Below are 27,463 nucleotides of genomic sequence, written 5' to 3' on the forward strand. Positions count from 1 at the left end.
CGTTTTAAAAATTGTGGATTGCTTGTAAATTGGGACAGCTTGTAATTTTGGACACCATAAGGGTAAATTTGGACACCTCGAATAAATTCATTACAATTGTAGAACTTTCTTGAAATATCTAATAAATAGTGAATTTCTTCTAAGTATTCCTTAGAATATTAACACTAAATTCGTTCAAATTTAGATTTAAATTACAACTGCTTATAAGAAAATTATAGAACTTTGTGTTTACTTTCATTTTTTTTAGCTTTGATAAAGTACTAATGTTTTCTCTTTGATACTTTAAATTTAAAGTGAAATATTACTAAATATTGATTAAAAATGATGTAAATTCACGTTAACAGTGGTTTGTTCATTCAACCTGAAATGAAATTTGCCTTATAAATTACATTTTTCGTATGATAAATGGATAATTTTAACAGAAGTTTACCAATGAAGCTATATTGCTTATTTTAGGTTCCTCGAAATTGTGTGGTTGTTTTTAAAACTTTTATGATGATTAGACTGTACAATACTTAAAGAAACAAGGAAACTTACGAACGATATGCAGTGCAAAATCTTTTAGAAAAGCTCCGGGAGGACAGGAGAATACATGAATCTGCGCGTACTTGGAGTGTCAAAGTAAACTATTTTTAATGAAGGAAAGTTTCCAGCCTTATTAGGACATTCCATGGCTCATCCTCATAAAAACGAAAAGGATTTGGTAAGTTGGTGTCTTAAAATCCTTGAAAGAGGAGAATGAGCATCGATATACGATAATTTGTTTCGACCGTGTGGATGTAGATGATGTCAGGAATGGAATTTCAGTCTTCTTGTTCTTGTTCTTCTCTTTATTTTATTTTGCCGACGCGACGTTTCGGTTCTTTGGTTGGGACCTTCTTCAGGGCCTACATTATATATACATAAATTAGTAATTTATTTTTTGTTTAAAATGGTTTTTTTTTTTTAAATTTTTAGTGACTCACATCAAAATTTAGGAGAACAATTGTTAGTTGATTTTGTACAAATCACTACTGTAATATTTTTCACTTTTTGATGTTCATCCATGAATGAGCATCCAATCACGGAGAATCAGCTATCCGAAATTACAAGCAAGGTGTCCAAAATTGCAGACAAATTAATGCTTATTTCTTTATTCATTTTTAAACGCATTGGGATTATTTTAAAGACAATAAAGGCGATAAAATACTTTACAATGTTCCAAATACTAATTGATAAGGAAGTAACAAAAAACTTTGAATTGAAAATATCGCACTTCAAACTTTGGACATTGGTATACGCACCCTGTCCCAAATTACGAGCAGCTTCCCTATCTTTTAAGAAAATTGTCTGTACTACTGAAGGAAAGTATCAAAATTTCATTTAAACGTATCTTCGCAAAAATTGCTTCCAGGGTATAAAGTCGTAGCATTAAAAAAAAATAACAATAATTAAAAAAAAAGCTAAAATGAGTGAAAAATCAAAAAAATGTTCCAAGATTCAATTTCTTCAGTGTGTAAAGTTATATAACAGCTTTTCTTCATATGAATTTAAAATTTATACAATAGACTCTCGCTAATTCGGCTCTTTTAAGATCGGGCTACTTTTTAATTCTGACGGCAGATTAAATTCGAAAAAAGTTCGTTGACATTTTTCAAACTTGATTATGATTATCAAATGAACCCAATATTGTCAAATTTGCCATGGTTTATCGGAGTTTTGATGTAATTTTGCATTATTAAGGGATTTTCATGAAATTTACCATAAGTATGAGTATTTAAACTCAATCTGTGTATGCAGATGAATAAAAAAACGTTGCATTTCAAAAAATTTGTCCCCGAATTTCTCTCAAATTCGGGTGACATTTCAGTCCCAAATGCCCGAATTTGAGAGAGTCTACTGTATAAAAATTTCAATTAAATATGTTATTGTATAGAATTAAATTTGTACATGTTTCGAATAGTTCAATTTATTGATGTTTCTTTGTTTTCATGAGAAATCATTTTAGTAGAGAAATTGTGCCAAATTTCGGACATGTTGCATATAAATCTCAAAGTTTTAAGTTTCAAATGCAATATTTTTAATTAAAATTCAAAGTTTTTGTTACTTATTTTTCAGAAGTGTATTTTAAAAGCTTGAAAAGTTAGCTTATTATCTTTGGTTTCTGGTAAATTATTTTAATAATTAAAATTTAAATTATTGCTTTGTGTGTTATATCGTACATTAAGTTTCTTGCCCTTTCAAATCTCTTCTAAGATTTTTTTAACAGCATCTCATTTGTCGAAGTGATGCTCTGTTATTTCTTTGGCATTCTACAATCTCCAGAAATAGAAAAAAAATAATGAAATTTTAAGAAACATGACAAGTGTCCGAAATTGCAACATATTCAAAATCTGGCACATATCTCCTAAAGGCAGTAAAATTAAAATAACTGTTCATTTTTTTATGGATACCAAGGACTGGTCAAAATTAGTTTAAAAGGCATTTTCGAATATAAATAGAATACAGTACAACTCCAATAAAATCAACACATTTGGTTCTTATATACCTGCAATATTTTAAGTTATTAATTGTTGTAGTTACTATTTCACTCGATAAAATTGTCTATGATCTTACTTAACAAAAGTTATTTAAAAGTTTAGCATTAAGCCTGGAATTTTACATAATTTTTCACGGTTTTTTAAATTTTTAAGGGCTGATTCTATCGGAGTTGTACTGTATCTAATATCGTTGTAGAAATGTGGATTCTCCTACTGAAAACTCAGAAAGTATTCCTGAATTTTATCCTCAAATTTTTGTTACTCCTTATTATATTTTTTCCTAGGATTGAAATAAGGGGAAAGTACTCTCAATTTGAACGTCCATGCCTTCGAATAATGTGAATTTTATTTTAGTTTTCCTAAATTACTTACACAGTTCTATTAAATATTTGTTAGCTTATTATCAATAATTGATAATTACGTGATAATCATGTGTAATTTTCTTAGGAAAAGTAAAAGAAATTCATATTATTCGAACGTTCGAAGAGAGAGTACTTTCCCCTAGTAGTGTTAATATAGTTTTCAAGCTTAGTTTTGTTGAACGCCCTTAACTTGAGAGTGAAGTTAATAATTCCCATTTATCAATCTCCATACAGATTTTTGCGGACGATTTTTTTTTGGGATTTGTAACTCGGTGACGTGATTGATTGATGATCAATTATTTTGTGGTTTGATCCTCAATATATGGCTGAAGGGAAAAGGGTTCGGAGTTAAAAGCTCATGCTCAGAGGAAATTTATCACAAACGCCACTCATGCGGCAAGTTTCTAAGAAATTCTCTGAAATGCATCCGGAAGAGTTATCCGGGATGGTGGATACTGGAGAGGGTATAAATTGCTGCAACATATAAAATTAGGACGATAATATTTGAGTTTCCCACATAATGGAGCCTGGAAAGCACTTATTTACCAGTTGGATGGTTTCACTTCGTTTTAGTTGGCTGGGATACTCCCTTGGCAGGATATGTGGTGGTTGTAAATTCTAGATCTACACTCTCGAGAGGTTGTACAATCAAATGAATTCTGAACAGAATAGGCACTACTTTGGCTTTTTTTTTAAAGGTACAGCATTAATTCTTTCACAAAGTTTCGCAATGGAAAGGATACTTTCTTCTGAATTTTCATGATTATTTGCAACAAGTCCCTTGTTCCCCTGCAAACAGATGTCTTCCTGACCACGATTCACAACTTAGACAGCCCGTAATCCCTGTGTCTCAATAACCACTTCAATCTGTGGTCACGTACTTTTGTCACACCCCTCATTTGACCGAAGCAATTGATATCTTCAGGCCAGCAACGTGACTCCCAATAACTCTTTCACCCAAATATCTCATCACAATTTTCCCTCAGCTAAACAATCTCATTTTCTAAGGACACCCATTGTGTTCCCAATTCTGAATATTCATCTGCAGTTGGGGGTGATTGTCCACTGCAGTCAACATTAAATATTAAAGAGACTGCAGGGATAAAGAGATGGATATGAGAAACTCCCAAAAATTTGCGCTTGCACAATGCATGACTTCCCAAACTCTTGATGCATTGTATCTTGATTCTCTGCATCTGGAGGCAAGATATTAGTTTTTGGTCAAAGTATCTTTATGCAAATCCGTATAGCAATAATTGGTATCTCTGGTGACAATATATTGCAATACCCAATATAACCCTCCGGACGTTCATCAATCGACACAAACACTTTCTTCTCCGGGGGATGATTGTTGGGGAGGACAAGTGAGGAAAATTTCATTAGTGAAATGAAAGAAGGGATGAACCAATTAGTTTGATATACTCATTCAAAGAGTAACGAAGACATGGTACTGACTTTGGGGCTATATCTGACGATGAAAACGTGTCAGAGAGGATGGTAAAATTACCCACAAATTTTTTCCTAATTATTCTTCTACTTTAAATGTTATGCAGCTCATGCAAAATGAGGCAAATCTGAAATTTTTTTTTAAGAAGCGGATAAAGAACCAATGATAAGCCCGTAATCTTATAGAGTAGATGGATTCTTGCAGGCAACATTGGAATACTTGCAGTTTGGAATGTGTGCAAATTCAACGGTAAGTTGAATTGTAATGGTCGAAGTCGAGAGCAAACCAATCTCCATGGTATGAGATTGCTGTTAAAGTATCTCAGCTTCTACAAGCTTAATATGGCTTTATCACTGGTTTGAATATTCTAAATAGCTTGAGTGCAGAATAACGATACCAAATATAAGGGAATAAGGAGTAACCGAATATTCAAATTTTAAAACGATTTACAACTGCACAATTTTTTTAAACTTCCGATAACTTTATTTATTTAACTATGCGCTATAGTTTGTGATAAAAAGCTGGACAGCTCTCAGAAATAGGCTGAAAGAAACATAAATAGCCCGTAGTTTCTCAATGAGATTAATGACCACCGCACAATAACTTTTGCTTGTAAATATGTTTTCAAAATTTCCCATGAGAATGAGCGAGATGACTAGATCTAGATTTCACTCACTCTCCATTGAAATGTCAGAAACATGTTTACAAACAAAAGTTATTGTGCGTTGGGCATAATACATTTCTAAATATTTTTCATGAGAAACCATAAAATTATACACAGCTAAAAAACTATTCAGTATTTTATGGCGATTCTGCTTATTTACTTACATAAACATTAAATTTCGTATCAGAATGTAGGGAATGGACATTGATATTAACTCAAAAAAAAACAAATCCGGTGATCGTCGGATGGGAGGAGGTTCGGCCCAGAATAAAAATTTCTTTTCTTCCCAGAGCTTTCGGTGCGTATGCACCTTCTTCAGTGGTGCGTAGAGCACCGAAAGCTCTGGGAAGAAAAGAAATTTTTTTTCTAGGCTGAACTTCCTCCCATCCGACAATCACCAGATTTGTTTTTTGAGTAAATCTTGTATACTGATATATATTTATGTAATTTTACACAAAATGTGTAACAAAACGTACACAATTGTGTGTGTGTAATCACAATTGTTATATTATTGTGCCTCTTGTCTTAAAATATTTTTTAAGAGTATATTCTGCTATTTCAAACAGTTTAAATTTAAACCAATAGCCGTGGACCAAGTTCAGCTATCTATCACTAAATAACAGAGCGATGCAACTTTATTTTCGTATCTTATAAGATAAGATGTCAAACTTTGAATTATAAGAATTGGGTATGCAAGATTAAGTTCTATAAGTTGAGTTTATTTGAACGAGACTGCCATGCAAGCTAGAGGTGTCATTTAATGCCCGCGCTAATTTTGTTCATTAGAAAATAGAAGGCAGGAAGAAAAAAAGAGAAAAAGGGGAAAATATTTGGTGAAAAAATTAATTTTAATGAAACTATGGAAAATGGAATTGCAAAAGCTTAGTTTACTGGTAAGTAGCGATTTTTCGAAATCAAAAAATCCATACATGCGAGAAGACAATAGATTTTTTTAACAGATCTTTGAATTCTTTGCCAAAAATTGCAGTCTTTTCATCTCCCGGAAGTATTTTCAGATTATTCTAGACTAGATTATGCGATCAGAAAGGCTAGAATAATCCCCTTAACCTGCAATATTGTAAGCAGAACTATCAATCTGTTCAAAAAAAACTTGAGATTATAAAAGTCAATTTATAAAATAATACTTTCTAAAAAATATATAGGGTAAGGGCTCATATTTTTGGACAGTCTGCTTATAAGCATCGATGTGCCAAGTTTGAAGTGCGATATTTTCTATACTAATTTACTTTTTTTATTACTCTCTTCTCAGAAGGGTTGTTTAGAAACTTAGCATACTATTTATCGGCTTATTTTTACTAAAATTAGTTTTAATACGTTTAAAAATGAATTGATATGTAGAGGTGAATTTGACTCTTATTTTGGACAACTTGTTTATTAATTTGGCCAACTTGGCTGTAAATTTGGACAGCTAATCCGCCTCAATAGGATGCCCATTGTTCTTCATTTCATGAACCAATCCTACCAAGACCTCTTCCTGTTCATGTAAGGCAAACGTAGAATGTCACAAGAAGCCCGGAAACTTTCCATATCATTCATTAAAGTGAGTTGACTTCGGTACTCAAAGTACGTGCGGATTCGCTCATTTCCTGGCCTTTCCGGGAGACTTTCAAGGTTTTTCTCGCTACATCTCTTTCGTAGAGATCATGCTCCCTTGTTTTTCCAGGCATTTGTCCAACCTAGTCATCACAAAAGATGAAACTTCACGAAATTTCGTGAGAAAAAGGGACAGATAATCCTAACCGGCTTATGTAGGTGAGATTCTTAACGTGAGCTAACTCGGAGAGCATGCAAATTCGATTTAGAGCTGAAGTTGGGAGACGCCATTCAGTTATCTTGAATAAAATTCGTGAAATTATACAAATTTTGTATTTAAACCAAAATATCAAGGATTTGGATGAACTGACAGAAAAGTGTTATATGGGTGAAATGTAGACCAGAATGTTCTCTATAATTTTTCCATAGAACATGATCTCATCGATTAATCAGAAGCCAAGATAATCGAGGTTTTTTGTTTCTTAACTCGTTTTTTCATCCATCAGAGTGCCCCAAGTAGTCATTTGTTGAACTTCAACTATATCAAAGAATTGTTGTATTCTGTGGGACTTTCCATTTAAAACCCTATTTTAAGTGTCTTGGTGGAGTAGAGGCAGTCAAATTGGCATCTGAGTGATTTCAAAGCGTTATTATGGGAAAAATCAATTTTTTCACACTTAAACGGCAAAATCGGAGTGATAACGTAGTCTGACCGGAAAATGATGTATAGACGAAATGTAGAGACAAATGTCCTCTACAATTATGTCGAAGTAATCATCAAAATCGGTTCAGCGACAGTCGAGATAATTGAGGTTATGTGATATTGAAATTCGTTTTTTGACTGTGGCGCCCCTGGTGTTGGTCCCACAAAGTTCAAATGTTCTAGAAAGTTGTAGTATTTGGTGAGATCTTTCGTTTAAGCCCTCATTCATCAAAATCGGTCACATAGAACCGGAGATATGATTTTTTAAATTTTGTGAAATTTGACCCCTCATATCTCCGGTTCTATTGAAACCACAGCGCACATACGCACCATTTTGGAAACGTCCTAGACTGGACTACAACATACTAAAATTTCATTAACTTGCACAATGCCGTTTTTGAGAAAAGTGACTTTGAATTTCGATGAATTTTGACGCTATCACAGCGCCACCTGTGGTGACTTTTTGAACTTCCATCTGAAAGTGCTCATCGAGACGAAACCAAAAAGGTAAAATTTATGTCGATATGTTAATTAGAACCGGAGATAGAGGCCGGTCAATGTTCGAACTTTGACCCCTTATAGCTCGGGTCAGGGGTTATGGATCGACTTAAGGTTTTTTTTGTTTGATAGGTATAATCAACGGCTACAACATACTAAAATTTCAGCCCGATTGCATAAGGAATTTTTGAGTTATTTAACTTTTAAGATTTAAAAATTTTCTTTTTAATAATAGCGCCCCTAGCGGTGGTTTTATGAACTTGCGATGTTAGAAGAGGAAGTGGCATTTCACGAGAGCTTTCCAAAAAGCCCTCACTTTTTAAATTCTGACAATTAGAACTGGAGTTATGGCCATTTTAAGAAAATTTTTTTGGACCCTTATAGCTCGGGTCAGGGGGGTCGGGGGACCTTAAGTTTGGTATTGATGGAAAGCTCTAAGGCCCAGCTATAACATACTAAAATTTGAGCCCGCTCGATGCCATAGGGCCGGAGCTATTGAGAAAACAAAAAAAGGGGGGTCTTCAAAATGGCGGAAGGAGGGGTGGGGGGTGGGGGGTCAATGCACCAAGTTGCAATTTTCACCCGATATATAACCTTTGCCGAAAACCGCAAGTCGATATCTTTTTTAGTTTAGGAGCTATTAAGCTCCAAAGAGCGGCCGGACGGCCGGCCGGCCGGGAACGTAACTTAGCCCCCCATATATTCGTGATCAGGAAGTGGCGAAACACATTTTGGCCAAGTTTGAGCGCGATCGGAGGACATAAAATTTTGTTAGGATTATAGTAGGTGAGATTGTTAAGAATCTCACCTAATACCTGTCCAAAATAAGAACCATCACCTCACTGGTAAATGTCTTAAAACATTTCCCATTTTTCACACGAAAAATCTAATTCACAAGGCAAATCTCACTTCAGATCAAATGTACAAATCACCACTAACGTGAATCAACACAATTTTCAATGAGTATTCAATAATATCACTCAAAAAAAACGAAGAAACATTGTTAGTACTTTACCACAGCTAAATAAGACTGATGTAAACAAGAAGTTCAGTCATATTTCTCGTAAGCAATTGCTCACACTGAATTTTCAACAAAGCAATTTCAACTCAAATCATATTCAAATTTTAACGTATTTAGTGTCAAAATCTTCCAAAAAGAACAAATATTTAGATAGAATTCATTATTCAACAAATATTGGAATAAAAATCCATAATTTTAATCAATTTATTTTTAGTGTCCAATTTTATCCTCAAAGTGTCCAAAATAAGAAACTGGACAAAGTTATGAGCCTTTCCCCTAAATCCAATTTTCCAAGGAAAAAATACTTTATTTTAATATATTAAATATTTATCAACGTCAAATAAAGAAAACAAGTAGTAAAAGAATTATTCTTTATTTTTTCCTCCCGAAAATCACACAAAAACAGAGAATCTCGTACTTTGCGGCACCTCTGAAAGTGTCCAATGGTTATGAGACGTTTTGAGGTTGGAATTCATATTTTATAAAATTCACCACTCAGAGTTGCATCGCAAATCTCGTTCATATAAAATCTCGTTCTGAACAGAGCCTGTCAATAAAATTACGAAATTTGACATCTCGTTCATAAAGTTGCATCGCAAATCTCTTAAGTTAATAGACTAATAGACGAGATCTGTAAAGTTGCATCGCTCTGTAAATCTCAATCTTATAATTTCAGTTATCACTAGAGCTAGCCAAAATATGCAAAAAAAAATCTTCGAAATATGCGACATAACAATGAACGAAAAATCATAAAATATGCAAGAAAAATATGCATTTATATAATTTATGTTTTAGCCAAATAAGAGTGTAGAACTTTAACATAAAAACCTTTATCTATTAGAAAGTTACTTTTTATTAGGATCTGACTCCAGTAATAATTTCACGTATTTTATTTCTTAAGATGAATTTTCGAGTTCCTTAATAGGCTTAATAGTAGTACCTTTTAAAAATGCACCACTTTATTGCTTAAAGCAATATTTTTGAAAAATATACAAAATGACAGCTGTAATAAACCGAACTCGCAGTATGGCAAGATAGCTTCAAGAAAACTTGAAACGCGTTTATCTCACAATTTGCTTTCTAAATTAAGAATTTGGTTTTACTTAAAATAAATTTAGTATGTTTTTATTTTGCGCCAATAATAGATAAATATAAAACCAGTCGACGGATTGAATACGATTTAAAAAGATTTTAAACAATGTCTGTTAATTTAGAAGTAGTTGAATACAACATTTAATAACAATTTGAAATTTAAAAATATGCTTTTTTAATTCTTAACTTCCTTTGTAAAATGTGACAAATGATATTTTACATTTTATGACATTATTATGATCCAAATCTTTCTCTGATACAGGAAAGTAACTTAAAGCTATCCATAAGTGCTGCCTGTGTTCCAGTACATTTGGGATTGATTTTAGAATTTGTACGATTGTTTATAAAAATTTTTTACAGTATCAAATCAAGAAACCTTCTGGATTGATTTTAGAAACTTAAGACTTAATTTTAGAAGCTTTGCACGATTAATTATATAAATTTTTCCGGTTAGTTTTAGACACAGAACCCTTAAGCTTATATTTTCACAGATCGATTTTAGAAAACTCGCACACCTTAAGCATAAAAAAGGGTTAATATTATACATCAAATCCCAACTGCCTCAGCATGAACGACCTTAGTTGTGTGTAAAATAACACGCACAGACCAATCATAAAACGGTTTAGATTGCGCTTAAAAACACGAACAGCCTAAACATAAAACGGTTCAGATTACGTTTAAAATCACGCACAGCTTCATCGTAAAACGGTTGAGATTGCGCTTAAAATCATGCACAGCTCAATCATAAAACGGTTAATGCGCTTAAAATTACGCAGAGCTCAATGATACAACGGGTAAAATTGCTCTTAAAAAAGCGCAAGCGTAATTTTAAGCGTATTGATCGTTTTATGATTAAGCTGTGCGTGATTTTAAATTCATTAACCGATTTGTCATTGAGCTGTACGTAATTTTAAGAGCATTTACCGTTTTATGATTCAGCTATGCGTGATTTTAAGTGCATTAACCGATTTGTCATTGAGCTGTGCGTGATTTTAAGCTTTTAACCTGGACCGTTTAACGTATGTGCTGTACGTGTTTTTAAGTGTAATTTTGAGCGTTTTATGTTTAGGCTGTGCATGTTTTACCGTTTTCGTGTGTGCTGTGCGTGTTTTAAGCACATTCTTAACCGTTTTATGATTCAGCTGTGCGTGTTTTTAAGCGCTTTCCGAAAAACCGATCTAAGGATTTCTTGTTCTTTTAAAATATCGTACAGAAAACGTAATTGAACATCATTTCATCCTTATACAATAACTTTAATTCATTCCTTCTATCAATTTTTTCACCGTCAAATATAATGCAACACTAGTACGTTTTTCTAACTCCTTTAGCAGCTTTTAAATAATTGGAGGGATAAATGGTACTATTCTCTCTGTGAAGTTCGAGCAGAAATAATTGAAACAGTAGGGAAAAGTGGTCTGCCTTTGAATACAGCAGCCTTTGGACAGTTATTTCTCTCTCTTATTTCACAATCCAAAAATTCTATTTTATTTATCAAAGTTAATAGAAAATAGTTAGTTGTATTGATTATAGTTTAGAATATAGGGTTAATGTTTTGGATAATAAGAGAAAAATAAAAATATTCAAAGGCTGCCGCATTCAAAGGCAGGCCACTTTTCCCTAAAGAAGTTCACTTTTCAGTTATTTAATATCAAAATTTTCTACATATACAGAAATTACGCTTTAATTTTTCAATTTCAATTTCAAAATTAACCGCTTGTAAATAAGAATGACTCAACTTGCTTGACTTAGTCCTCTGTTTCACAAAAATAAAAACCATAAATATATTTTGTGCCCCTTTCAAACAAATTTCTTAAGCAATCAAAATAGACTAATGCCCAACGCACAATAATTTTTGATTCTAAATATGTTTTCAAAATTTCCTATGGGAGTGAGCGAGATAATAGATCTAGGTTTCACTCTCACACTGAAATGTTAAAAACATGTTTACAAAACAAAAGTTATTGTGCGTTGGGCACAACATTTTGAAAAATATTTCTACTAACAAAAATAAGTTATTTAAATATTCTGAAAATTTATTAAATTCTCTTTGTAATGGGAATAAAATCCTTAAATCACAAAAACGACTTAACCCCTTTAAATTTTCAAGGAGCAAAATCTATGTAATTTTATATTAATAATATTAAAAAAAATAAAATAACTATTGTCTAATTTCTGAAATGTAATGTTGAACTAAAAAAATTAAAATTTTCATTTTATTTTTATTTCAAAGACGACAGAGTAAATATGCTAGGCACTGTTTCTTATAACCGTTACAGCAATAGTGCATTTAAATTTGAAAATTTCGCCGTGAGCGGCTAAGAATCAGCTGGAAGATTGTGGTTAAGTGTGTTTCTTCTTGAGAGAGCGTGGAGATATAAAAATAACAACATTCACATTAAAAACTAAACAATTGACGTAGTTTCTTTAGATAAGATCATGCAATAGAAGTCTAGTCAGTCGATAAGATGTTTCTCGTGAGGAAAGTGCGGAATTTGCGACCTGTTGTCGCTCGCTGCTACAGTGACTATAGTGATAGACAGAACAATCGCCCAGAGGATCATCCCTTCTGGCGGACAGTGAACATCCTCAAGAATGACTTCAAGCAGGTTGGCAGGTATATTCTGCCACGGGGATTGGGTTCGGGTAAAGGGTCGAACGATGCTGATAAGGACCTGGAAGCCCATCTGGAGAAGTATCGACGTCCAGATGTATTCCCTGCATTCTGTGATGTTCTGATCATTGGCGGAGGCGGATTTGGTAGTTCCATTGCATACTGGTTGAAGAAAGAAGCCCGCGAAGGACTCAACGTTGTTGTTGTGGAAAAGGATCCAACGGTAAGTTCAAAAAAAAAAGATACATCTCTGCTTTTGATCTTCAATTCACCTACAATTAGGTTGCAGAAAATTGATACTTATGGACAATAGCTAGTTCATCCAGTAAATAAACAATTAATTGTTCTTATCTCTCTTAACTAAACCCCTCCATTCAGTATTCAAAAGCCACGACAGCCTTATCAGTCGGTGGATTGAGGCAGCAATTCTCACTCGTTGAGAACATTGAAATGTCCTTGTACGGAGCTGAATTTATCCGTAATATCAAGGAACATCTCGGAGAGGATGTAGAAGTTAATTTTACACCTCATGGCTACCTCATGTTAGCATCCGAGGAGGGTGCTGAAACCCTTGATCGAAATTCCCGCCTACAAAATGAATTAGGTGCCCGGAATGAGATCCTAACACCAGAAAAGCTCAAGCGCAAATTTCCATGGCTCAATGTCGATGGAATTGCTCTGGGTTGTCATGGACTGGAGCGGGAAGGATGGTTTGATCCTTGGTGTTTGATGAGTGGCTTCAAGAGACGTGCCCAAGAGTACGGAGCTCAATATGTCACTGCTGACATCACAGGATTCGGTTTCGAAAAGATGGACAATATGATTGTAGTAGGCATTGAACCAGGCAAGTATGAAGCCCTTAGGCAGGCTAAGGTTCGCCTTCCCAATGGCGAGGAGAGAACAATCAATTTTGCCATCTGCATCCTGGCGGCCGGAGCTAATTCCGGCGAAGTGGCCAGGATGATGAGAATTGGCAAAGGTGAGGGACTCCTACAGATGCCACTTCCAGTCGAACCGCGCAAACGATACGTCTACGTTGTCAATAGTCAAAATCCAGATTGCCCCGGTCTCAATACTCCTCTAACGATCGATCCTACCGGCACCTACTTCCGACGCGATGGACTCTGCGGAAATTTTGTTTGCGGGAAGAGCCCAACTGAAGACACTGAGCCACACTGTGACAACCTGGATGTCGATCATGAGTACTTTGAAGCTGAAGTTTGGCCAAGGCTTGCCAAAAGAGTGCCCAGCTTCGAATCCCTGAAAGTCAGCAGTGCCTGGGCTGGATACTACGAACAGAATTACTATGACCAGAATGGCATCATAGGCTCACATCCTTATTACCAGAATTTGCTCTTTGCAACTGGATTCAGTGGACACGGTAAGGACTGCTTGAACTAAGAAAAAAGAATCGCATCCGGAAAACTGTTCTCGATGATCAAAATTAGGATTTTCAGTAATTCGACATCGAAATGTCGAAAATAGTCCTTTGGATTTTAGTACCCTTCTTGGTGATCGTATGAAGTTTTGATGATCTGAAGTTACAGAATTTTTCAAGACCTTTCATTTGCGGCATCAATGATCCAATTTGGATAATTAGAAATGGAATTACAGGCATTTTCGGGTTTATACTTTGACCCTCTAAGCCGGGTCAAGGAAGTTCGAAAGTTTTTTTTTTTCCGAGGGGTATCCATCTTAAACCAAACGGTGTCTTTACATCATGGCTTTCAATTGGTATACAGAAAACACTCACAGCTCACAGCCATTTTATATTATGGTAACCTGTCCCAGACGACCTGACTATTGTAGATGTAGACCATTCCTGATTTTTGACACTCAACAGGTCCTGGCCCTCTTTGGGAATCGCAGGCTCAGCGTTCGTACTAAGTCTTTCCATTATACACTGACTCCACCACACATGGCGCTAGGGTCACTCACTCTGAAGCAGGTCAAGGAGGCAATCTTGATTGCCAATAGCGAGAAGAGTAACGACATGATCGCTACTGGCGGAATCCTACTGCGTTAATATTATTCCTCTGAATCTTCCGTGCGCCGTCCTTGATAAAATCCATTCAGATTGAAAATTCTTTTTTGGCATTAAATCCTGCTCTTCAGTGTTGACAGGACAAACAAACGGGCGGCAAAAATGTCGCTCCCGCTTGGAATTTTGTTACAAGGTTGGTGTCAAAAAGCAAATAGCGGGAATTGGCGGGAAACGTACATTTGACGTCTAGATTTTTGGGTACGAGCGTACCCAAAAAGTTTGAACAAGTTTTTTTGAAAATTTAAGAAAAAAATATTTTTCGAATTTATGCAATCTGTAATTGTTAGTTATCATACTTATTGGCCCCGAGAGGTTTTTCCTTATTGGCTCCATTCAGTAATAACCTTTTGAAGAGACAAAGCCACTCCAAAGCCAAGCCTAACCTATTCGAAAATCTACCGGAAGCCTAAAGTGCAAGTTCACGTACTCGCCGCTTTAGCGCTGATTGTTCTGCCATTTCGAATTTCGATATTCTTGACGTTCTTGACACTTCACGTCAACAGTGTGCAAACGTTTGCTGTAAAGTGAATTTTTGTGTTGTTTCGTGGAATTTCAGGATGGCAGAACGTTTTAATCGCATTTTTATTAAGATAAATGTCCATTTCATGAACTTGCTCACTTTTCTGTAACTCGTCGGTTTAAATGTTCCAATGTTAATTAAATGTTGTTATACCAATATCACTGTATGATATCTCCCAACATCAGCTGCAATTAAAATTAGGATGCAATCGAGTTTGTTCTTGTTAAAAATCTCATCTACAATAAGCTGATCTAGGCTTATCTATTCATTTTTCTCTTAAACTCCAATACTGCTTTTCTGTTTATGTATATTTTTTGCTTGCGGATTTTCTAATAATTGGGCAAAGGCAACTAAATGCCACACCAATTCATCTTCAGTACAACATAAAACATCTTGAGACAAATAATAATGTATCTCGCTCCTAAACAAAGCTCTTTTAATTAAAAATTACCATATTTTGGAAAAAATAAACAGAAAAATAATTTCCAAATGAAGCTGTTAGAGGCGAAAACGTACAATGGATGGCGCTGATCGCGAAAAATGCTCTACATTAGATGGCGCAGTCATCAAGTCTCCATATGTTATCATAACACACCATAAAATTCTCCAAAATCATTTATTGAGAATTGCTCGGATGTGTTATGAGCTTAACATGTGTTAAGTGTTATATTAACACATGTTACCATAACGCATAACACATTTTATTGGAAATTGACCCCTTAGTATGAGTATGCAGATTAATAAAAAATCGTTGCATTTCAAAAAATTTGTCGCCCGAATTTCTCTCCAATTCGGGTGACATTTCGGTCCCAAAAGCCCGAATTTGAGAGAGTCTACTGTAACTGCACAGTAGGTTCAAGGCTTGTCATAAGAGTTGTAGATAATGAAAATATGCGTTTTTTTCCAACCAAAGTAAATAAAATTGAGTAATTAGAACCGAGGATGTAAATTTGTGTGTTTTAGAAAAACAAAAACACTTTAAATAAATATAGAAAGAAATTTAGGGCGTGGTAGCAATGAATAGATTTCAGATATTTGAGATCCTTAAAAGATATTCTAACTAATATGGGGTAAGTGTGCCAAATTTCGGCATAGTTGCATGCAACCGTCAAAGTCTCAAGTTTGAAATGTAATATTTTAAATACAAATTGATTTTTTTTTATTCTTCTGAAAGAGTGTTGCTTGGAACCTTGTAAAGCGTTTACCGTCTTTATTTACTCTAAAATCATTCTTAATACATTTTAAAATGAATTAAAATATAGACATAGCTTTGGTGCCCTATTTCGGCCACCTTCATTCTTATAGTTCCTTACCCTTCAGGAATTCTTCCAATATCTTTTTCACGTCATCTCGTTTGTCGTACCTACATTTTTTGTTATTCTTTTGCATTGTATAATCTCTAGAGTACGTAAAATCTAACAGTTCATGGAAATTCGAGGAACAAAAAAGGTGGCCGAAATTGCAAGCTGGCCGGAATTTGGCACACTTACCTTAACACTTTTGTTATTCTTTTGTTGCACAATATTATCGTGTCAGTGTCAATATTTGCAAGAGTAAATTCTGCTCAAATTTTATTCACCGATTTGATTATTCCGACACCGTTATTAAAGCTTATGATGTATTTTAGCGATCACATTGATCCTTCTGCGGCTCCTAAAAACCTATATTAAAGTGCATACTATGTACGCAATTGAAATTTATTTGCCCTTTTCACAACGTAAATGCGTAAATCGTCACATAGAACAATTTCACGGAAAAATTTTGTGAATTCATTAATTTAATCATATTAAAAAAAGAAATGGTTTCCTGGGAAAATTTTATGCATTTTCCGATAGTATTGGGTTAATATCACTGAGAAAAAAAGAGGATGCGATTAACAATTTTTCCTCTTAACTTTAACACTTTTTAGGTGTAAAAATATATCAACACTTTTTAATGTTAATTTTACACCTTATTAAGGGTAAAATTAACATGAAAAAGGGTAACTTTAACCCATAATACACCTAAAAAGGGTAATATTTACACCGATTTCGGATCATTAATGCAGGGTAAAATTAACATTTTCGGAATGTTATTTTAACTTTTTCGGATTTCTCTCAGTTATAGTACCACTATGGCAATAACTCAAAATCGACCAAAATGTGAGTTAGAACACTTGCATTTTGAGGAGACGGATTGGCGGCCTTAGTTAAAAACACATGATGATTTTTCTATATCCTCTATACACCAAGTTCGAGCCCAATCAGGGAACATGAAATTCCATGATGATTACGAGAACGAGAAATCAGATTATTAGAATTTGACCAAAGGGAAATGATAAAACAAGAATTCGAGCACTCCGCGAATTTTCCTTAGCGCACTTAACTGACGTCATTCTTGGATTTTCCAGGTATCCAACAAACTCCAGCCGTGGGCAGAGCCATCATGGAGCTGATTATTCATGGACAGTATCGTACAATAGATCTCAGTCGATTGGGATTTGATAGATTAATCGTAGATCAACCAATGTTTGAAGCCAACATAGTGTAATAATAAATATTTTTGGGGTGGGAAATAAACATCCACTTTGTAGCTACACATCCATCTGATTTTTCTGGCTGGATTTATTTGAATTGTCCAGGAGCTGGACCAAAGAGTCCTCCACCTTGTTTACTGGCAGCTCGCGATGGGGCGAATCCCAGTAGTTTCTGGATGTTCTGCCTGATGGACATGGTGCAGAGGATGTAGAGAAAAATAAATGAACACTCTGTGAAATCATCACCGGGAAGATTTCGATGGCTGAGCCCCTGAATCCAGGAAATTGGCACAAAAGGCAGCCGAGCTACAACTCGTCCGTCAAAAATGCTATTGAACATACTGAGGAGAGCCGTGAAGGCAAATCCCGTGGCAAACATTGACTTCATCTTCACCAGAGATAAATCTCTGTTGTTATTCTTCAGTCTCTCCTCATCCCTTTCAATTTTCTTTTTATGATGTTTGTCCAATGAGTCTCCATGGATTTCCTTGCGTCTCTCCACTAAAAGCACAAGATTCATGAATACCATAAGAATACTTAATAATTCTACAGGAAATTACATTTTTTGCTCTGTTTCTCCACTTCTCCCTTGAGTTTCTGGTACTTGTCCGTCCGGTAGACGAGCACCCATGTCAGCCCTGAAAGGTTATGAATCAATTTTATCTCTAAAAACGACTGATTTTTTCTGTTTTCTCTACCTTCGCCAAGAAATGCCGTACATATAGATATAAAGACTATTAAAAGAGTATCTCCCCACATTTTATTGCTGCTTTGCTGACTTTTCCTGACCAGGGAAAGAAATCGTTTTCTTCCACTCAATTTTCAGTGTCCGGACGCGTCATCCTGAGATGGTAACAGCGAAATCGGCGAAAACTATTTCAGCGACATCTCGCAGCTATCTTAGATTTCAAATTGATAGACCGCGTATTTTTTGTAACTAAAATTTTTGGTAGAAATAAAAAAAATTATTTAGAGTGTGCCAAATTCCGGCCAGCTTACAATTTCGGCCACCTTTTTTGTTCCTCGAATTTCCATGAACTTTTAGACTTTACGTACTCTAGAGATTATACAATGCAAAAGAATAACAAAAAATGTAGCTTCGACAAACGAGATGACGTGAAAAAGATATTGGAAGAATTTCGGAAGGGCAAGGAACTATGAAAATTAAGGTGGCCGTAATAGGGCACCAAAGCTATGTCTATATTTTTATTCATTTTAAAATGTATAGAGTAAATAAAGACGATAAACTCTTTACACTAGGTTCCAAGCAACACTCTTTAAGAAGAAAGAATAAAAAAATCAATTTGAATTTAAAATATTGCATTTCAAACTTGAGACCTTGACGCTTGCATGCAACTATATGCCGAAATTTGGCACACTTACCCTAGTTTAATAAATTAGTAAAAGACCTAAAAGTTCACAAAAATGTTTGATATGAAATCAACAACTTAAGATGACTGTGGGAAAAATGTACAATTTTTGAATTAGTCTTTGTCAAGAGATTCATTATGATTTCTTCAAAAAATTGTTGTTACGAACAGGAATACCTATCATATTTTTATTTCTGGTCAATAAGGGAAAGTTGGGCAGCTTTGAATGCGGGGAAGATTTGAAATTGGGATTTTCCTTCTATGTTAAAATGGAACTGAGCCGTATCATTATATAATTTAGCTTCTCACTCTGTGCAGCTATATTATATAATGATAAGGCTGAATGTTATTTAAAAATAGGTAGAAAAGATCCTAATTTCAAAGCTGCCCTACATTCATCATGCCCCACTTCCTCCTAATACAAGAAAATATTCAAATATATCAAGGATTGTTATGAATGCTATGGTTTCTCGAGGTTTCTTTAAGATGACACAATTTCCCGACTTTTCGGAGGCTGTTCTGCACAGTAAAAAAAACATTACAAGGATAATCGTTGGCTTGATTTTTTTCCACGATTATTCTTGTAAAGCTAATATGTTTTCAGCAAAACGCGTAATCTGAAAATGTGTAATTTAAATATTATGTAATGGTAAACTGTGTAAACTGTGTAACCAACTGCGAATGGTTACACAGTTGTGTATATTTTCTTACATATTTCGTCTAAAATTACACAGTTTCCAGACAAAACGTGTATAAATTACACAGTTTTCAGACCAAATGCACACAAGTAACACAAATGTGTATCAGTACACACGATTACAGATTTATGTAAAATTTACGTTAAACATCATGATAATGTAGCTGAAAATTTTTTACTGTGTGGGTTACAAGGGCTCCTTAATATTTCCTGGATTCTCGAAAATTTCCTGGGTTACCAAAGGTCCTCCAAAAATTTCCCAAACTTCCGTGTTGGACCGCTTTCAAAAATTTTTCGAATTTTGGAGAAAATTCCGGGCACCCGTCGGTCTCCCAAATTCTCGAGAAGACATTTATTCAAACCACACAGTTTAGTATTTATACAAAATTAATCCCATTACACATTTTAAGTTTACACGTTTTTCCGAACTACATTTGTGTAATTTTATAAAAATATTCGTGGGTAAAATGAGACAAAAATTATCCTTGTAACCTTCATTTTATTTTCACAAGCTGTCATACTAAACATAAACTTAAAAAAATGTTTTCAAAAATTTATTACATGTGCCCTCGCTCGACCGGTAGATTTACAGTAGACTCTCTCAAATTTGGGCATATGGGACCGAAATGTCAGCCGAATTAGACAGAAATTCGGGCGACAAACTTTTTGAAATGCAACGATTTTTTATTCATGTGCATATAGATATTGAGTTTACGCACTCATATATAACGTAAATTGCATGAAAATCCCTCTATAATGCAAAATCACATCAAAACTAAGACAAACCATGCCAAATTTGAGCATATTTGATTCATTTGATAATCATAATCAAACTTGAAAAATGACAACAAACTTTTTTCAAATGTAACCGCTGCCCGAATTAAAAAGGAGCCCGATCTTAAAAGAGCCGAATTTGCGAGAGTCTACTGTATTTATTCAATTTAATTATATTTGCTATAATATTTTGCGTATGATCTAACATTTGATAGGTCAATTATTCCATGAATAATACGAGACAAATTCATAGAAATTGACGAAATTGATCATTAACCCTTTAAGGGCGATTGGGTCACCCGTGACCCATAGAGAAAATAATTTTTCCTGACTACCTGAAGAATTTTCTTTCTAAAATTTGTACATAATCACGAAGTATAAAGATGTAGGAATCTAGGATATTTATGCAAATCTCCAGCTATTTTCTATATACAAAATATTTGAGCTCAAAAATAACGAATTTTCAAATATTCACGTTAGTACTTGAATTTTCATATTTTTAATATTTCTAATTTTTTTTTAAGCAAAAACGTATGACTAGAAACTATAATAACTATACATAATATTTCTCAACAAAGTAAAAATTATAGTTTATTGGTATTTTCAGGAAAGCTTCATAATTTTCATGGATCATATATGACCCAATCGTCCCTAAAGGTAAAAAAAACACCGAATCTGTCCCTAGTGGATTTTCGAAGATTTGAGGTTAGAATGTTTCATTTTTTTGTTTGTGTGTGCGCAAAATAGTTAATTAATCGTGTGATATTATGTGATAATATCAATTAGCTGAGATTTTCCAGTGCAATACTGACTGAAGAAGGTAATATTTTGATAATTTACTTCTGCGTATATGTTATAAATTCATAACTTTTTACTCATCAGACGCTGTTTAGAGGTGGCTGGAAGACCCTCTCTGTAGAAAATTTTTCTGACTTAGTGTAAAATCAGAAAAATGTTCTACAGAGATGGTCGTTCAGCCACCTCTCAACGGCATCTGATCATATGGTCGTCGAAGAAAAACTATCTTGTCTCATCAAATACAACACCGTGAGAATAGTGCCAAAAAATTTTTTTCCTCGTTGAAACATCCTAGTGCTTATACGACGGACGGACGGATGAACGTCCACGAAAATCATGGCCCAAAATCCAAAATTTGGGCCCGATCTGACGAGGTCGCATTTCACTTCGGACCGCAAAAGCTGAGATTGTAAAGAATCTCAGATAAAATCTCGGTAGGTTTAGTGTTAAACGGTAAAAGATATCAACTTCCGGTCATATCAAAGAGTTTTTCTATACAAACGTAGAGAATTTGCTTCAACATTGACATAAAATTCTCTAGTGTGTAGAGACCATAAAATATTTGAGAAAAACGTTTGCCAAACGTTTGATTTACTTAGAAGACTTACGTATGATTTTCTATAGGTAAGATTTACGTTAGGAAAACGTAAATTTTTGTAATTTCGATCAAGCACCTCATTTTTCTCTCAGTATTTAATTGGCTAGTAATTAATGTAGTTAATTAACCATCAGTTGATGAAAAGAAGAATAGAAAATATGATAGAGTAGTAAATTTTATGTAAAAATTACCTCAATATAACGTTGACTAATACTTCCACGTTCACTCATAATTTCAGTACACGTAAACTTTGAGGAGAAATTGAGGAAAATCTGACCAAAGTCCTTTTTCTTAAAGACAAAGATAAGAATAAGCATTGCAACTCTTTCTTCAATAAAAATTTGAATTTTTATGTGTTTATTTGAAAATTTATTGCGAGGAAAATCGCTGACACATGCGCCCCAAACCCCGTCAGGAAGCAATAAAACTGTGCTCACGCGGAGATCCCAGGCACATTTTCCAGTTTCATCCTGAGAAATTCATCAGAGTGAAATACCTCTGATTTTTGTGAAATATTCCTAAGATTGGTGGGTGGAAGGCGCAAAAAAAAGTGTAGGACAATGAAGTTTCAGATGTGAGTTCTGTGGGAAATCCTCTTAGGGATTGTGTTCAAATATTGATCAATTTTGTTTGTATTTTCTTGATTAACCGAGTATTTTTCCCACTCACCAGAATGTCTCTGATTCTTGCTGCGGCAAGCGTCGGAGCACTTGAGATTTCGTCCGTCCTGGATGCCGCAGCCTCCCCTAAGGTGGCCACACTCGGCTGCCACAGACGCATCTACACCTACCGCGTAACGCAAACTGACCACAAGGGACGTGAGTGCTGGGATGATGTGAGCGTCATGAGTTGCTGGGGCAGATGCGATTCCAATGAAATTTCCGACTGGAAATTCCCCTTCAAGCGTTCCTACCATCCTGTCTGTGTCCATGCTGGACGTTCTCCGGCTGTTGCTGTCTTAAAGAATTGCCATCCAGATGTTGAGCCTGAAACTAGACGGTATCACTACACAGAAGCCGTTGCTTGCCACTGTCAGACATGCTCAACACAGGACACCAGCTGTGAAGCTCCCAAGGAAACACACAATGAATCGGCTGTGAAGGTGTTAGCTCTCACTGGACCAGTTCCCGATGATCTGGATTACTAGAAACTCATAAAAAAATCTATTGACCAGAGCCTGAGCAAGACATTCATCAATAAATCCTGCAAATGATAATACGCTCTTTTTCACGAAGGGATATTAATTTGTTCTCAGATCAAAATAGTGGACTAGTTATTTGAATTCTAGAAATTCCGAATTCAAACCCCTTATTTCGGAAAGTATCTCACTTCTGAACATGTTGTACATTTAACAATTTAACGTAAAAAAGTGGTTATTTTCACGTAACGTAATTTATCAAAATCGTTCTTCTTCTTACAAAATTTACACTTCACACTTAATCCAAAAGAATTTTGTGCTTTATTTTCCTCTCATTTTGAATAACCTTGCATGATCCTCATTTTAGTTTTTTTCAGGTTCGATCGTTAAATAGATCTGGGGATCGTATTTCTCAATAGATTTGACTAAAGTTTGATTAATTTGAAAGGCCTTAGAAGTCTCCATCATCTTTGGATCATTACCGAAAGAATTATCTAACTCCCCTATTTACTTAAGAAATAATTACGTTATTCTTCCCTTATTACGCCACTTGGGTATGAATAAGCAAAAACAGCCCAAGTAAAACAATTTTGCGGATTTTTCTTGCTCAGACTTTTTCCATAAGAAACTTTTGCATCAACCATTGGACATTCTTTCAGGTTTTTTTGTAGCCACCTTGAGATGAATTGTACTAAGAAATTACTAAGCACCTGACTCTAAACAAAAATGTAAAAAAAATGCAAGAAATCTCAATAAAATTTTGTGCATAGAAATTTTTATTTTTATTTTTCTACTTGAACATAATGATTGAATAAGAACAATATCACTTTATGTGGCATCAGAGAATTTTCAGGTGACTAATCCTTCTTGCAGTGGTAGCAAGAGCAATCAGTGGCAGATTTGAAGGTAACATTGCGATACCCATCGAGGCAGAGAACTTCCCGGATAACATTCTGCGTTCCCATGATGTTGCAGCATTGTCCAATTGACGTCACAGGCTTCATGGGTTTCATGACTGTGCCATAGGCCGAGGGAACGGCATAGGATTCGCAGAAACCCCTACAGGCATTAGTTGTGACAAGAAACTCCACACATCCCGGAATACTGATTTTCCTGGTGTGTCCTGCAATCACAATAGATTTCTTCAAATCCCAAGAACTTCCTGCACCGCAAATGAATTAAGTACTTACCAACTTTGTGACATCCTGGTTTGTGCCAAACTGTGTCCTTTCCCGTTGTCAGAGCAAAGAGCACCATCACAAGAGTTGCCAATCTCAGCCACATCTTTGATGAACAACTGAGTCTGAGATGGGATTTCTCGAGAGTCCAAGAGCAACTGAGGACCTTCTTGCACGGAAGGCTTCTTAAAATAACAATTACAGCACCATTTCTGCGCAATATCCTCAAAAAAAATCCTACGCATTTTTTTCTCTCTGTACTTTCGGCAATAAAATCCTTTTTGCATTAATGAAATGTGCTCCCATTAAAAACAATTAATGCAGATATTTTTTTAGTGCTCGACTTCTTAAAAAAAGATTGTTAGTAATCAACTGTTTAAAATTTTATAAGGTTCTGTTCTGTTACTATATAATTTACCAGTCGATCATGAAACGGATAGAGGCTTTCATTTCTTTTTTTTTATTTCTTGTGTAATGCAGGATACAAAGTCAAAGGAGAGACAAAGGTGTAGTAAAATCTTTATTTCTTAGGAAACACCTAGTTTCCGAAGCTCTCAAAATTCTAAATAGCAACCAATTTAATTTGTACTTTTGTTTCAAATAGATTCTAAGTTAAAATTTTCCAAAAATTTTCGACTGATAAGTATCCAGAGAAGTTAAGCCTTATGGCTAAGCCTTAGGTCTGAAGTCCGTATAACATACTGAAGGTTTAACCTAATTCCCGAAGGCCTCGAAATTCTTAATACATGATTTAGTGGTTTTTCAGAATCTGAATGGATTATTTGCCTCTTTAATATCCATTCTGCAATCCTAAATTGGAATTTTCCCAAAAATATTGCTTGATAATAAATTAAAGAAGTTAAGTCATTCCTAGATCTGAATCTGAAGACCCCCATATTACGTTTTAACACTTAAAAACGGCTGAAGGGACATTTTATGCCAATATTCTGTTTTTATTCTTTACTATACGGCGCTAAATCCTTTCAACATGTAACAATTCCGATTAAGGTAAATGTTCCAAATTTCGGCATAGTTGCATGCAAGCGTCGAAGTCTCAAGTTTGAAATGTAATATTATAAATACAAATTGTTTTTATTTATTCTTTCTTCTGAAAGAGTGTTGCTTGGAACCTTGTAGACGGTTTACCGTCTTTATTTATTCTAAAATTATTCTTAATACATTTTAAAATAAATAAAAATGTTGACATAGCTTTGGTGCCTTATTTCGGCCACCTTCATTCTCATAGTTCCTTGCCCTTCGGGAATTCTTCCAATATCTTTTTCACGTCATCTCGTTTGTCGAAGCTACATTTTTTGTTATTCTTTTGCTTTGTATAATCTCTAGAGTACGTAAAATCTAAAAGTTCATGGAAATTCGAGGAATAAAAAAGGTGGCCGAAATTGCAAGCTGGGCGGAATTTGGCACACTTACCCTATATGATTCGTTTCTAATTAATGAGCCGTTTTGCCTATTAAAAAAAGACTTAAAATAACTTTTATTTAAACATTAAATATTGAAGGATTTCAATTTCTGAATTGATTTTCTGTCAATCCCTCAAGTGTTAAGGAAAAAGTGGAAACGACCACAAAAATTGAATTCAATAAATATTTTCCCAATTTGTATTTTTTATTATTGTTCTTCAAAACAGAAAAATTTTGGTGAATACAATTCTTAAGGCTAGGATGAATTTTTTGGCCAAGAATTGGGATGGATATGGATAGTGTTCTGTAATGAAGTTTAAAGCAAGTATTTTATAACCATCAAAAGCTCAAATCTGAAACTTTCGTTTAGTAAGTATACCCCTTGAACTGTCTTTTTTGATGTCTATAATTACTGAGGATTGCCTTTTATCATCAATAAAATATTGTTACACAATTCTTACACAATTGGAGATCAATTTGGTAATGAAATATCAATTAAAAAGGCATGAGATGAACAAGGATATCGATCGAGTATCACCCGAAAACCCAGTGCTGATTTATTTTTTTTTTTATTTGAGGAAAATTATTTTATATGAAAACTGGCATATTAGCTGAGATTCTTTACAATCTCATCTTTACAATCTTTTGTGGTCACAGGTGAAATACAACCTCGTCAGATCGGACCCAAATTTTGGATTTACACGTTTTGACACTTATAGATCACGAATATCATATGCGGCAAAATTCGATTTTCGTGGACGTCCCATCCGTCCGTCCGTAGTATAACCACTTCTATACAGAGAACGGAAAGAGATAACGACAAGCGGTTTTTGGCAGAGGTTAAATGTCGATGGGCGGCTAGAAGTTGGTGATGTTAGATCAAGGACCCTAGTGGCAGCCGCCTGCCAATTTAGTTTTCAGTTTAATTTTTCATTTCGCCTGGGGGCCGATTGAATGCGTGCAGAATTTATCTGGCCATTTTTTCGTTATAAAATTTTTAATAAAAATTAAATATTAATGTAAAATATATTGCAAAAACAAAAAACTTCACTCGGAAGGACCAAGTGGCAGTTGCTGCCATATGCATTTTATATGGGAGTTTGACGTTCTTCAGATGTAATTTTCTTGATTGTTAGTGTATAAAAGCCTTAAAAGAACAAATTGAAAGTGTTTTTGCAAATTATTGAGAAGAATTATGGGAAATATTGAATTGGGAAATATGAATAATTATGGGAATTATTCAATTTTTCTCTTATTTCCCAAAGTTCAAAATCCATTTTGTTAAGCGAAGTTAATAGAAAATAGTTAATAGTATTAACTATTGTTCATAAAGTAGAATTTTTGCTTTGAAAAATAAGAGAAAAAATTAAACATTCAAAGGCTGCCGCATTCAAAGGCAGACCACTTTCCTTTTCTCCATGATTCTGATAAAGATGAAAACATCGAATGGTTAAAAATCTTTAGATACAGTACTCAAAGAGGTGAAATTTATGATTTAGACACCAGAAAAGAACTGACTAAGGCTTCGAATATTAAAATATAAGTAAAAATATCAAAATATTTTATAAAATCCGATAAATGGCAGCGGCTGTCACTTGGTCCTTCCGTGACACTTTTAGTTAGGGTTCTACGAAGTGTTAAATCGAAAAATCGATTATCGATTAATTGATCTCGAATATTTCGAAAACTAGACGATGCTTTTTCTCTACATTTTAGTATGTTGTCGCTGAGGTCGAGACCTTTCCAACGGTGGGTCGCACTCCTCCCTCGATGTTTTCTGACCCGAGCTATAACCAAAAATGTCATGAGCGGACTGCATTTTTGGTGTTTCTGAAGCGATTTTGACAAAATTTTAGTATATTATATCTGAGATCAAGATCTTTCTAACGATGGGTCCTATCCGCCTTTGCCCCAACCCACTGTACCCCGACCCTTACTA

At 34.7% G+C, this 27,463-nt stretch overlaps 4 protein-coding genes across 4 annotated transcripts; 2 read left to right on the forward strand and 2 right to left on the reverse strand.

The window, feature by feature from the left end:
- Positions 1–12,182: 12,182 nt before the first annotated feature.
- Positions 12,183–17,612, forward strand: LOC129807058 (FAD-dependent oxidoreductase domain-containing protein 1-like). The gene is made up of 3 exons (XM_055856056.1): positions 12,183–12,694; positions 12,850–13,852; positions 17,425–17,612. The coding sequence occupies exons 1-3, from the start codon at positions 12,326–12,328 to the stop codon at positions 17,562–17,564; spliced, it is 1,512 nt and encodes a 503-aa protein (XP_055712031.1). The 5' UTR covers positions 12,183–12,325; the 3' UTR covers positions 17,565–17,612.
- On the reverse strand, positions 17,542–18,411 carry LOC129807096 (calcium load-activated calcium channel). Its single transcript, XM_055856138.1, has 3 exons — positions 18,249–18,411; positions 18,111–18,188; positions 17,542–18,051 (listed from the first exon to the last, which is right to left on the reverse strand). The coding sequence occupies exons 1-3, from the start codon at positions 18,307–18,309 to the stop codon at positions 17,639–17,641; spliced, it is 552 nt and encodes a 183-aa protein (XP_055712113.1). The 5' UTR covers positions 18,310–18,411; the 3' UTR covers positions 17,542–17,638.
- A 3,827-nt stretch (positions 18,412–22,238) lies between these two features.
- Positions 22,239–23,698, forward strand: LOC129807099 (thyrostimulin beta-5 subunit). The gene is made up of 2 exons (XM_055856140.1): positions 22,239–22,361; positions 22,460–23,698. Exons 1-2 carry the CDS (start codon positions 22,348–22,350, stop codon positions 22,932–22,934), a joined length of 489 nt encoding a protein of 162 aa, XP_055712115.1. The 5' UTR covers positions 22,239–22,347; the 3' UTR covers positions 22,935–23,698.
- On the reverse strand, positions 23,685–24,269 carry LOC129807102 (thyrostimulin alpha-2 subunit). Its single transcript, XM_055856144.1, has 2 exons — positions 24,116–24,269; positions 23,685–24,048 (listed from the first exon to the last, which is right to left on the reverse strand). The coding sequence occupies exons 1-2, from the start codon at positions 24,207–24,209 to the stop codon at positions 23,783–23,785; spliced, it is 360 nt and encodes a 119-aa protein (XP_055712119.1). The 5' UTR covers positions 24,210–24,269; the 3' UTR covers positions 23,685–23,782.
- Between the last annotated feature and the right edge of the window lie 3,194 nt (positions 24,270–27,463).

The sequence above is a fragment of the Phlebotomus papatasi genome, chromosome 3, assembly GCF_024763615.1.
Source record: "Phlebotomus papatasi isolate M1 chromosome 3, Ppap_2.1, whole genome shotgun sequence".
NCBI classification, from domain to species: domain Eukaryota; kingdom Metazoa; phylum Arthropoda; class Insecta; order Diptera; family Psychodidae; genus Phlebotomus; species Phlebotomus papatasi.